Genomic DNA, 13,273 nt, shown 5'->3' with positions numbered 1-13,273 from the left:
TCAATTATAGATCTATATTTAAGAAATTACTCAGTCTAAAAATTAAGCCTACAAAGATTTTATTAATATAAACTCACACTACATGCTCAAAAAAGAAGTGTACAGTAATTTTATGTGGCCTCCATGTTAACTTTTAAAGTCTATTTCAGAAATCAGTTTTCAGAAATAAGAAGACAAGTTGTATACCACTTTGCAAATAATGGCAACATTTAGCTTATATTCTACAATAACCCCAGATTTCTTGTATTATTGTATCTTTATTGCTTCTTTTCACTGTATTTGAGACCACTGCAGAATAAGAAATAATTCTGCTACAAATAATAAAGCCATACAAAATAAAATGTGTTAGATCCTATCAAAAGATGCTATTTCAAATATGATTTACAGAAAGAAAAGGAAAGATGGATCAGACCAGGTAAATTCTTATGTCTTAGTTATTCATCAACTATAAAAATAGTTTACCAACAACTGTAACTCTCTAGACCAAATTCAAATGGAAGTATACTTCTTTCCACACACTATATACACTAAATTACAGCACAGAATGGAAGAAGCATTCTCTAATCTATTCAGAAAGAATTTGTTTTTTACTATAGCAAATACTGTAATATCTTTACTGATATTCTCCTTGCTTTTGAAGATGTTTATTTAAAATCTTCATCCTTTATAAAATATCCCTGTGTTTTAAAGCTATTTGCCTTCTGGGCATAAGTATGAGATAAAGTAAACACCGGTTCTAAATTCTGGAAGTATTACTTTTTAATTGGGCAATAAAATTAAGAAAAATTATAATTATAAATGTTCTTGTCTTTTTATATAGTTTTATCCTTTTGTTTACACGCTTTAAATACAAAGCAAAAAAAAAATGCAATCATGCTACTAATGTAAATTTGGAGACCTCTATTTATTGAGTATGCTGTAATCTACAGGAAGAAACTACAATAATCCACAGATTTTATCCTTTATATTAGGGGCCCTAACTTAATAAGCAGTAAAATATATATGTATATAATTTCAGTGTACACAGTATGTGATAATATCCCTCATGGTCCTTAAACATGCTAGTATGATACACTTCCTACTTTCAGAATACTGGAAATAAAATGATTCTCTCCTACTTAACTATTAAGAATGGGAATCTAGAACAGAGTGCCTATACTGTGTGTAAAATGAAGCACATAGCATAATGAAACGAATCATTAACGATAGTTTGCTGAGGTTGCTTTGTCAGACACCGACCATTTAGAAGCTGTACAAATCGTTGTACTATTTGTCCTTTTAAAAAAAGGTTAATAGGCTGTGGTTACTAGAGCCCTTGTTATGTAGCCAGTAGTTATCAGCATCACCCTTTATTGCCTTGTAAAAACTAAAGCACTAAGTCGCTTATGTTTTGTTTTGTTTTTTAAACAGGGGACCTATCAATTGTGAGCGTTGCTTTATTCTTCTGACTAGACTAGCGTTTGAGGAAATCTTTCTATATACATTACATCCTGAATAGTACAGGGCATTAACATACATCTGAACTACTGCTCATCTGTTTCAGTGCTGCCTATAAGGCGCTTTGTGAATGGGAGCGAAATACAAAAGACTTTGCATTACCCAGGAAGGCAACTAGTACAGGGAAGTAAAGAGGAAACTACACCTAAAGCCTCTTTGAGGGATACTCTATTTACTACAGCTAACACCTAGGGAAAGTGTTATTATGTGCCATAGTGCGTTATATTCTTGAGGAGGCGTATTCTGTGAGTAAGAAACTTCCCGGGCCAACAGCTGGATAGATCACACTGTACCACCGGGAACTGTTGGCTCTGCGATCTCCTCTAGCTAGTGTGTACATGTCTGTGTGTATTTTCCACCCAAGGCACTAGGTAGTAGATCACGGAGCTACCGAGGGAACATAAACGCCCGGAGATCCGGACTGGGGCAGGCACTAGCTGGGAGATTGCATTAGCCGCCAGCCCAGCACAGAGTTTGCCGCGTGTAACTTGCCCAGCTGCTGGCCGGCAGTGGCTCGCTACAGGTTGTCCCCACTCCCGGGGGCAGACAGACAGAGACAGGGGCAGACACACACACACACCTTGGCGCCGCAACCTTCTCTTCTTCAGCCCGAAGATGCGGACCTTGGAGAAAATATCCACCAGGTTGCCATTGCAGAGCCCCCGGTTCTTACTGGGGCTGCTCCGCCTCCTGCTGGCCGAGGGCCGGTCCCAGTGCTGCTCCCTCGCTTGCCGCTTCTGGCGGATCAAGCCGCTGGCGATGGCCGCGGCCATGGCTGCTCCCGGCAGGCGGCTCCCGGCTCACCGGCCGGTCGGAGCGGAGACAGGGACAGGGCGGGCGCTGGGGCTCAGCCGCGGCGGGGACCCATCCCCGGGCGCCACGGACAAGCGAGACCCTCCTCCGGCTCCTCCAGCCGCAACTGCACCCAGGGGGCACCCGCGGCCCGGCGCTGTCACCGCATGGGCCCCCCGCCGCGGGTGCCACCTGCCCGGGCTCCGGCGCGGGGCTGGGCGCTCAGCTCGGCTGGCCGCCCCTCAGCAGCCGGCTCCCATTGCTGCCGCCGCTACAGCCGCCGCCTCCAGGCTCCTGCCTGGTACCTGCCAAGTGCTTCAGAAATCAGCATCTGGAGAGAGCGCTCTCCTGCTCCGGGGGGACAGCGGCAATCACAGCCGCGCCTCGGTGCCACCCCACCCCCCTGCGAGTCCCTCCGCCCTCCCCCAGCAGAGCCGGCAGAGAAGGGGGCTGGGGCAATTTTCGGGGGGGGGGGAGAATTGCTAGTTTCTAACTGATCCCCCAGCAGCAGCCGCCGCCGCCGGCTCTGCTCCCAGCTGAGGTTTCCTGATTGCAATGCGCGGCTCGCTCGCCGCTCTCCACAAACTCCCTGCTCTGGTTGGAGGGCGAGGCGCTGCCCAGCGGCTAATCCCAGGCGCAACCAAAGCCCCAGGGGTGGCTGGATCTGGGTCTCTCGCGCGCGCCAGCCCCTTTCCCCACACCCAGTCCCGAGCCGGCTGGCGCGGGAAGCGGTGGCTCCGCCACTTCGCCCAGCCAGCTCAAAGTTGCAGGGATCTCCCTTCCCTTCTGGAGGCAGGCTCGTCATTTTTCAATGGTGACACCATGAGGGAGGGGGAGCCAGCGAAGGGGGAGGCGAAAGCACGTGGTATAAAAAGACCCCTTGGCCTCTCTGCCTGCTGCAGCAGCACAGACATGGTGTGAACGCGATAATCCGGAGGGAAGTTAGCGAGGAGGGTGACAGCGAATAGCGGCCACACACACAAAATACCAAACCCAACTTCCCCTTGTGCCTCCAGCAGGCTGGGCCAAAGCCGGGAAAGTTGGGGGTGTGGGAGGAAAGGGAACGAAGGAGAAGTCAGCGAGCGTCCAATGTAAACGCTCAACCTCACCCTCCTCCAGCCCTTCGTTCTGTATTGGACGCAGAGCTGCTTTAGGTGAATGTGAATCCCCAGCCACGTGCGGAGGGATGGAAAGAGAGATGAGCTTTCTGCTCCAGTGGGTGCACACAGATCTATGGCTCCCAAGACCCACCCGAGTGGGACCCATAATGATTTCCTTTTTCTCTAGCTAGTTGGAGTTCGGAAGTGAAAGCCCAAATATTCCAGACTGCCCATCGGACACGACCTGGAAAAGGTTGCTAGGCAAGCCGATTCCCGTCGTAAAAAAACCACTGGGCGTGTGAATGATTTAAAGCTGGTTAGACGGAAACACGCCTACGCATCCAACCTTCCAACTAAAACCGACACACGCTCTTTGTCTCATACAACCAATATACTTTTAACCGAGAAGATAAACCAGCTAGTCTACAGGGCTTATAACCACTGAATGCATTCAGTGCTGCGCCTACAAACACCTGTATGTGGGCGACCGGGAGATGTATTGATCGCCCTCCTAATGGGCAATTATTATTATTTTTTATAAACTGTGGATGTGTTCTCTATTGGGCACTGACAATATGTACCAGGTACAGAAGATCCAAGAAGTTTTCCCCAAGGAGTTTACAATCTGAAGTAACTAAACAAATAAGACGACACAATGGGTTTCACAGTCATTATTATCCTCTTTTCTGTAAGCATGGATTTTGGTCGATCTAACTCCTATAATTGTTAAACCTTACAGTTACTGTACCGTGTATATAGTTAAATACATTTTATGCACAGGTCTCTTTGTGTGTATATCTCCATTATATATACACTTAAAAACTTGTTATTTTACTAGTCCTTCTTCCCACGTTTTGAAGCTTAAACACTCCCTTGCAAAATATACCACTTCGCAGTATAAAGCCTAACATGCTCAGTTATTTGAGCAGATAGTTCAGTTGCTCCAGTTTCGACCATTAGTTCCCTAAATCCTTTAATCTACAAAGGACTATTTTCATATCGAGGGTAAAAGCTTATGGAAGCATCTCCCTTACACACATATTATGTTAAAGCCGGAGCAACTCGGAGGAGTACACGCTCAATTAGATCTGGATAATACGTTTTAATTCTATTTTATTTCAGAGTGGCTCTAAACAGATTCAGCTAAATCATTCAGATTGGATTTTCTGTCTGGCGATTTCAACAGTGCAGCAACTTCCATAAAATTGCTACAATTACCCTAACTAATGCAATCAGAGGAGTTTTTAATTTGATTTTGTGTTAATTTTGCCTTCAACTTTCTGTTTTCACGCTGTATAACGGACGTTGTCTAAAATTACTTCCCTTTCTCAGATTCTTTCAAGTCTGAGGGGTTAGTCCACATTGTCTTCTTCTAATGGAACCACGCCGTCCTGCGACAGGACAATGAAACCAGACTAAGTGCTGAACTTCAGCATTTAAAAAGTGGGGCGTTTCCCTTGCTGTTGGAAGTGCCAGGACAAAAAGAAAAGGATCGTGGTTGTTTATGTAAGTAGGGAAAACAGATGCTCTAGACGACGGGGAAAAAGCAAGGACCCCCGACCCCCCCACTACCATCTATCTTTAATTGCCACAGCGTTGCCCCGTGATTTAGCCAGACGAATTGCCTTAACAACTGCGATTCTGAATGCATAGGATCCATATTCCCTTCCGTGGAAGGTCCTTTCTAAAACACTACGTGATCGACAATTACAGCTCACTTTGTCGACTCTCTTTCAAACAGAGCTTCATCGAAACTTGTGAAGATAATTCAATTTGTCACTCTAAATCTGAATTTTTTTGCCGTGGCGTACGAAAAGGGAAGGTGTGTTTCCTACTCCAGAGATCAGACATAAAAAGCTCCCGGTTTGCGTCTCAGAAATGCAGGGTAGTTGTTTACAGCTTTAGGTACACCAAAGAAAACTCAAGGGAGCCCTCTGCTGTCTTAAACTGTGATAAAATGTGTGCAATTCTAGTCAGAGTGAAGGTTTTGCTAACAGATGAATTTTGGACGTCTTAAGGTCTACTAATTACATTGTGTCCAGGAGAAAACTTTAATTTTTGCTGTATTAAAAAACCCTATTTTCTTTCTGATTAAGAAAAGTCTGGTTATATAAACACACCCAGGAGGTGGGGCAGTGCTAGATTTTCAATATTTTCTGTTTCCCCATCTATTAATTTCTAACTACCAACCTACTGTTTTCCTAGAAACATTTCTAAAATGTAAAAAAAATTCAAAATTTGTAAATTATATGTTTTGTTATGAGTGTTGTAAATTCACACTCAAATTGTTTAAAATCTAAGTAAAAGGCTTCCTATATAATAGAATTAAAGTGCCTATAAATAGTGTCTCAAATCAAATTCATTTTGGGCTAGATGCATCTGGCTATGTAATTAAACAAAGTCATACAGTTAACCATGTGAATTATTTCAAAGATTAACCTAATTCTAAAGTGTCCCCTTTAAGTGACGAAACTGCTATTGGATAAAGTAACAAACATATGCTAATTAACATTTTTTCTCTCCACATATTAACAAAACACTTTTATATCATGGGTTTCTTGTTTGCCAATGTAGATTCCATATTGCCTTTATACTCTAGCTTGAGGTTACCTAAAGCCTTTTTTTTTTTTAAATTACAATTTACAAGCCTTAACAGCTACAATCTTTTCACCAGATGTTGGTATCCTTTCATATCGATATTAGACTGAAGGGATTACAGGCAGCAGTTCACGTCTTTGTACAAGCGCACAGAGAATACACAGTTATTACTTTTATAGATCAATTCAATAAAGGCACCTGAGGAAAAGTTAGCTGTACAAAAGAGTGCTAGTAACCAGTGTTTCCAAAGGGAGAAACACCAGATTACAGATTGATACTAGCAGATGGTTTGGTTTCATGAGATCTAGTCATTTTTTTTATTCGGTTTGCTTGCCAACAAAATGTACACTCAATGGTTTCTTGTCTTATTAAATAAACTAGAATCTGAAGTTGTAAACTGTTTATAAATCCACAGTAATCATTATTTCAGGATTCTGAATCTAGATATGAATAGGAATTCTCCTAGACTATTAGGAGTTGAAGGTAATTTTAGATTTGCAACATGGTCCTCAGATTTAGCTTATGCCTCAGTCACAATGTAAACAAATACATTATGCAATTAACATTCCTTTTTTTAAAAAAATAACATTTTAACTTTTATAGCCAGATTCTACCAATGTCACCTGCATTGAGTAATTACATACCCATCAAGTAGCAAGGAACTACTCCTGGAGTAAGGTGCTATTACTCAGTGTGAGTAAATGTGTCAGAATCTGGTCCATAGTAAGAACTTATTGCACATCTAGGAGAAGATACCTTTGTAATGACAGATGATCTCCCTGTCATCTCCTAATTCTGATGGATATGACCGAACTCAGTGGGTCAGATTTGACTCAGGGTTGCATTGTCATGTGCTAGTCTCACCCCAGAGGCAGACAATTTGCCCGCAAACAGTGTCTCTGCTTCAACCACCTCTTCCAATGGGTTTCTATATAGCTGCCCACTGAAATGATATCATCCCTTTCCTGATAAAAACCCTGGAGGGGAGTAAGCAGTAGTAATCCAACTGAACTTGGATCCCTAGGGCCTATATATAATTTACACATGTCAAAGAACACGCTTAGGAGAATCTGGCCCAATGCTTATACTCTGCAGGGTTTTATGCATACCACCCAAAAGGTTTATCAACATTAAAAAAGTAATATTTCATATGAATATACCTGTATGAACATATGAAGCTGAAGATTAGAAATCCCTTTGCAGACAGTTTATGTGCACCCTGTGGTGAGAATAAAAATAAAAATCTGGTTGTGCAATAAGGTTTAAATACATTTGAAATTACTTGTGTTGCAGGCATTCATGACTGCTCACCTGGAAATCAGTCTCCTTATGAGTTACTGTTACTTATCAGAAGATGATGATTTATGCTGCTGAGCATTTTAATTCTATGTTTTGTTTGTGTACTATGACAGAAGAATGAAAGTATCAGAGATAAGAAACAAATTATTTTCTTCACTCAGACATTTCCAGTGTAACACAGAAAGTGAAAATGACAATATTAGGAAATATTGCAATTTTAAAAACCTAAATTCACCAACACAGAAATCAGTGGATTAGAATCAAATTTAATAAGCACAGACACTTCAGCATGTGTAACTACACATTACTCACATTGCATGTATGTTGAAGACACCCACAATACAATCAAGGAGCCAAATTCATACTTCTTGAACTCCACTGACTTTAATGCATTTACCGCACGGATGAATTTGGTCCAAGATGTTTGGATGTTCAGTATGAACACCAAACCCTGCTACATGTTACTGTTTACACAGTAAAGGAAATGTTAATAAAAGGAATGATTGACATTTTAATTAGTTTTATATCTTTATATTTTTCAAAATTAATATTTGCTATCAATGAGAGACGGGGAGGAAGAACATGAAAACAATACACATTAGTCAAGAGGGCCTGATCCAAAGGCCATCCAAGTCACAACAGTCTTCAAGTCTTCGGTGGGCTTTGTATCAGGCCCTGTTGTGTGACAGGTAATGCTGAGTTCACATTCTCTTTCTCCCTCCCCCACTTCTCTCATTGATAGTTTGTAAATTCAGTTTACACATTAAAAAACGCCGATCTTAAAATAAAGTCCAAAAAAGAAATTGATAAAATTTAAAAGAAAGGCATGTCTACACTGCACTCTAAGCCTGGGCTCTGACTCAGGTGTAAACCCAAGCCCCCCCTTCCAGCCATACACAAATCAGCCTAACTCGGGTCAGAAAGCACTTGGGGACCAGGTTCTAGGACTCTTCTAGGGGGTTGAGTCAGAACCCAAGTCACTGTGATGCAGATCCAAGCCCTGCCATTTTGCAGTGTGGATGCAGCTCAAGCTGAAAACCTAAGTCAGAAGGTCTGTGTTGTGCAGTATGTATGCATTAGCACAGCTCTGGGACCCAGGTCCAGCAACTGTAAATCCAGGTTTACAATTCAGTGTGGATGATCAAGGGGAAGGCTTGGAAACGCAAGCCCACAGCCCGGGTTTCACGGACCCGGGTTTACAATGCAGTGTGAACGTACCCAAAGAAGCAAACAATTCTACAACACGTTCATCCATCATACACTAGTATACAAGAATCATAAATTTCATTAAAGATAAAATTCTCAAGGATGAAAAACAGGTATTCTAAAAGGTCTTTAGGGTGGGCTGAAATTCTATAAGAGTTGGGTGCCCAGATTCTTTATCAGTCCTTTACTGTTACTATAGTAAAGAACGTGTAAAATAGCACAAACACTTTATTTTACATAGCCCACTTACAGAATATTGAGTGTGGCTTTTTTCATTTCCTCAGAGCTTCATTTACATTTTCTATATTTGTTACTGTAATAGGGCCTGATGCAAAGTCCACTGAAGTTAATAAACATTGACTGCAATGGGCTTTGAATGCAGACCATGTACATCCCAGCTATATTTCTGAAATTTAACTCAGACCTACAGCCAGGGATATTAGAGTGGGTAGCTGTAAAGTGCATTACTGAAAATAAAGTCAAGAAGTAGTTAATTTGTTCCTTATTTTGTAAAATGTTTTTCACGGTGAGACTGACCCTGCAGTCCTCATTCAGGAACTGAAGTCAATAAGAGTTTTAGCTAAGTGAAGTTTATGGGAATGGGTCTATTGTAAGCAATTACTTGAGAGTTTAGGTATACACATTTGAATTGACAAGTGAGTCTGTGAAATAAGAGATAGAAGCTTTTGAACACATATTGAGGTGGCAAAGGTCTGCAACTAATCTGGTTACTCTATTTCTCCAAGCTGTTTTCTAAGCCCCTGTCTACACTACACAGTTTTGTCAACAAAAGTCAGGTTTGGTTGACAAAACAGTGGATGTGTACACACAACAATACTCCTCCAGCCAATTTAACTCTCCTGCTATGCTGACATCATAAAACCACCTTGATGAACGTCATAGAGCTTTTTGCGACAAAGCTAGAGAGATGCAGTGTCAGCGTAGACACTGCACTTACTTGTGTCACCCTAACTGGCCTTAGGGTGACCAGACAGCAAGTGTGAAAAATCAGGACAGGGGGTGCGGGGTAATAGGAGCCTATATAAGAAAAAGACCCAAAAATCGGGACTGTCCCTATAAAATCAGGACATCTGGTCACCCTAACTGGCCTCCAGGAGGTGTCCAACACTGCTCTGGTAAGCAGTTTCTACTCTTCTGCCTTGCAGCCAGGTACACAGGCATGCACCACTCCCCCTTTAAAGCCCCAGGAATTTTTGAAATTCCACTTCCTGTTTGCTCAGCGTGGACAGCTCACATCGCATCTTCCCAGCTGACCATGCCAGCTTTCCACAACAAACACGCTCCTATAGGAGCAGGATTTTATAATTTTACTATGAGAATTAATGTATGATTTGATTTCATCCTGCCAGCCACCCATTTTGAATAGCAGAAAGGAATGACAGACCAGAACAATCCTTATGACTGATTATGGTCACCCTTTTGTTTTAGGATAAGTTATATTGTCTACTATGGTTTCCTATATGTATTACAAATTAGGCACTCTAGTTAAATATACATTTCTTTGTTTTAAGGTTTTAGTAAGTAAGAGACAGGATCTTGTATTGTATCTATGTTAAGGAGATTAGAGGAATGTTGAGGGCCTGAAGCCTCAATGTGAATTGTTTTAGTTATAAGATTTAGCAAGGCTTAATTTACAATGTATTCTGTTGAATATAAAATACTGCTGTCTGTATACCTTTGAAGGTTTCTGTAAGAGATTGTTTGTGTGAATGAGGAATACATGCATCAGGAAAAGATAAGGTGTGAAAGCCATCACAAATGTCCAGATGGTCAAGAAAAAGTAAGAGACTTGGAAAAAACAGGAGACAATCAAAAAATATCCATTGTATCTGATGCTAAACATGTTAGCAGCATTGACGACCTCAGAGGTGAGGCAGGTACCCCTGAATGCAAGACAACAAATAGGAGATAACGATGGGAAGCCTGACAATAACCATCAAATGATAACAGCAGAAAACCCCAAGATTAACACCACTTAAGGACTAATATTTACAGGATGATATTGCAAAATGCCTGGACTCAAATGTGAATTTACAACTATAAAGCTGGGGTGTTTTGCCATGGAACTCTGGGTTCAGTCCTGCAAAGCCTCGGAGCATCAGATCGCGACCGACTGAGCCCAGCTCCTCACTCGTGCTCAATCTAACTGGCCATTAGATTGACTCAAGCTACAACAGACTGGTAACTATAAACATCAAGTGGCAGGACTGTGTGTGTGTGTGTGTGTGTGTGTGTGTGTGTGTGTGTGTGTGTGTGTGTGTGTGTGTGTGTGTGTGTGTGTGTGTGTGTGTGTGTGTGTGAGAGAGAGAGAGAGAGAGAGAAAAGCATATGCTAACTGTTGTATTTTCAATAAATGCGGCGTATTTCTCTTTTCTCCCTGAAAAGATCCCGTGTGCTTTGTATAGCATAACACTCCCACCTAGAGTACACTGGAGTTGCTGGATCTTCTGGGTTTGTGGGGAGAGGAGGCTGTGCAGTCGCAACTCTGATCCAATTGCTCATGGTATGAATGAGAAGGGGCATGAAAGGGACAAGCAGCAGTGCTGGGCTAAGATCAAGAAGGTGAGGCAGGCGTATCAGAAGGCAAAGGAGGCCAACCGTCACTCCGATGCGGTGCCAAAAGCACACTGCTTCTACATGGAGCTGCACGCCATCCTCAGCAGTGACCTTACCTGCACTGCCAAGAATCCTGTGGATACTTCGGAGGGACAGGAGGCAGCAGCTAGCAGAGTCAACCCTGAGGATGAAGTGGTGGACAAAGAGGTCGAGTTGGAGGAGGATGTGGGATAGGCGACAGGCTCGTCAGTGGTGTGGCGAGCCAGGACATCTTTTTGGCTCCAGAGGGGTCTAGCCAATCCCAGCAATCCAGCTCTGGCGTGCCTGTAGCAGGAGAGGGGAGCACTCATTTTGCTTTGATAGTGCAGTTACATGAGGTTGAGGTATCCTTAATTTTGTTATATGGTGCACATGGGAGAAGGGATCGAAATTAACAACACTAGATACTGTTTGCATCTGCTTCACATTCCCCTGTGTAGCTACGCAGTGGGGGCCCTGCGGAAAAGTTTGTTAATCACACTGAGATCTCCCAGGAATCCTCCATAGAGATCTCTAGGAAATTTTCCTGGAGATACTCTGCAATCCTCTGCTTAAAATTTCTTGGCAGAGCTGCTTTGTTTCTTCCCCCATTGTAGGAAACTTTGCCATGCCAATCAGCAATTACTTCTGAAGGAACCAAAGCAGCACACAGTGAGCAGCATACAGACCCAGTCAGAAGCCGCATGCTTCAGTAGTGTGATTTCAGCTTCGATCGCCTTTGCCTGTGGAAAACGGTGCCAGTATTCAGAATAGTGTTTATAGGCACCTGTACTGATCCCCTTCTGAAACCACCCAGATCCTTTGTCCTGTCTTGCATCCCCAGGCTGAACACGCCATGTTTAGTGTTCTCACCGTGCTTGCCAAGGGAAAGTGAGACAGAGGTGTATGTAACTTTTATGATCCAAGGCTGTGAGTGCACACACAATACTGACTCTGTATTGTTTCTTTTGTTTATGCAGATGTGCCCTTGAGGGCCAGCTCCTACACACTGGCGGAACACCTCTGTCAGATAAGGAGGCGAAGGAGGAGAAGGACAACATGTTTTGCAAAGTATTGCAATCATCAGATGAGGGTGATAGCGAGCACAGAGTGTGGAGAGAGACAATAAACAAAAAACTAGAAATGGATAGCCAGGAGAAGACACAGGGCCAGGAGTGGATAATACTGGGTCAGGAGTGGATCATAAAGCTCATGGAGGACCAAAGAGAGATGCTGAGGTCCCTGATTGCACTGCAGGCAGAACACATGTGTGCTCAACTCCCCCTGCAGCCCATACAGAACTGCCTTCCTTGCCCTCTCCAAGCTCCTCCCACACATTCCTCTCATGTTCCTGGCCCATTGCAGTACCCCTTGCACTGCACCCCTAGGGACATTTTCCATAAAAACAGCTAGATTTTCACACAGCTGTGAGATCCTCACTTCAGAGAGTGCTGCTCACTGTCATGTCCCTTGTAAGAAATGTTAATGTCTGTATTGCTGTTTAATAAAAAATTTGGCTTACAAAGACCATGATTCTTTATTTGTGATCTACACAAGGTGGTTGCAACAGAAATTTATACATGGTGGCAATCAGCACATTTGCTGACTACAATTAATGCTCAGGCAGGAATCATTACAAGGGTCATTCAATGTGGTAAGTAAACAATGTCTGGCTCATTTCATTACAGACAGACACATTACTGAGGATCATTGTTGAAATGCTGCTTCAAAGCCTCCCTGATTCAAATAGCCCCCAATAAGCCCCTCTAATAGTGCTGGTGTCTGGCTGCTCAAAATCAGCTGCCAGGTAATCCACTTCAGTGCTCCACCCCTGGGGAAATGTTTCCCCCTTGGCTTCACAAATGTTAGGCAGAGCACAGCAGGCTGCTATGACCATGGGAATATTTTCCTCACTGAGGTCGAACCTCCCAAAAAGGCAGCACCAGTGACCCTTTAATCTGCCAAACGCACATTCTATGATCATTCTGCACCTGCTGAGCCTGTTGTTGAAGCACTCCTTGCTGCTGTCAAGGTTTCCAGTGTATGGCTTCATGAGCCACGGGAGTAAGGGGTAGGCTGGGTCTCCCAGCATCACTATGTGCATTTCCACATCCCCTGTTGGAATCTTCTGGTCTGGAAAGACAGTCCCTGCATGCAGCTTTCTATACAAGCCAGTGTTCCTGAAG

General features: G+C 43.0%; 1 protein-coding gene across 4 annotated transcripts in view; it reads right to left on the bottom strand.

Moving 5' to 3' along the window:
• FGF14 (fibroblast growth factor 14) overlaps positions 1 to 13,273 on the bottom strand; it is a 638,300-nt gene that overhangs the window by 221,555 nt on the left and 403,472 nt on the right. Inside the window, exon 1 of one of the 4 annotated variants that reach the window (XM_065413683.1) lies at positions 2,078 to 2,270. The exons of 2 other annotated variants lie outside the window; for them this stretch is intronic. In XM_065413683.1, the coding sequence (XP_065269755.1) occupies positions 2,078 to 2,270 (193 nt within the window). Of the gene's footprint in view, positions 1 to 2,077; positions 2,271 to 13,273 lie in introns of those variants that run through there. One more of the 4 variants, XM_065413675.1, reaches the window with a different exon arrangement.

Source organism: Emys orbicularis, chromosome 1 (assembly GCF_028017835.1).
Source record: "Emys orbicularis isolate rEmyOrb1 chromosome 1, rEmyOrb1.hap1, whole genome shotgun sequence".
In the NCBI taxonomy this organism is placed as follows: Eukaryota; Metazoa; Chordata; order Testudines; family Emydidae; genus Emys; species Emys orbicularis.
This window is presented reverse-complemented; position numbering and strand designations above follow the sequence as displayed.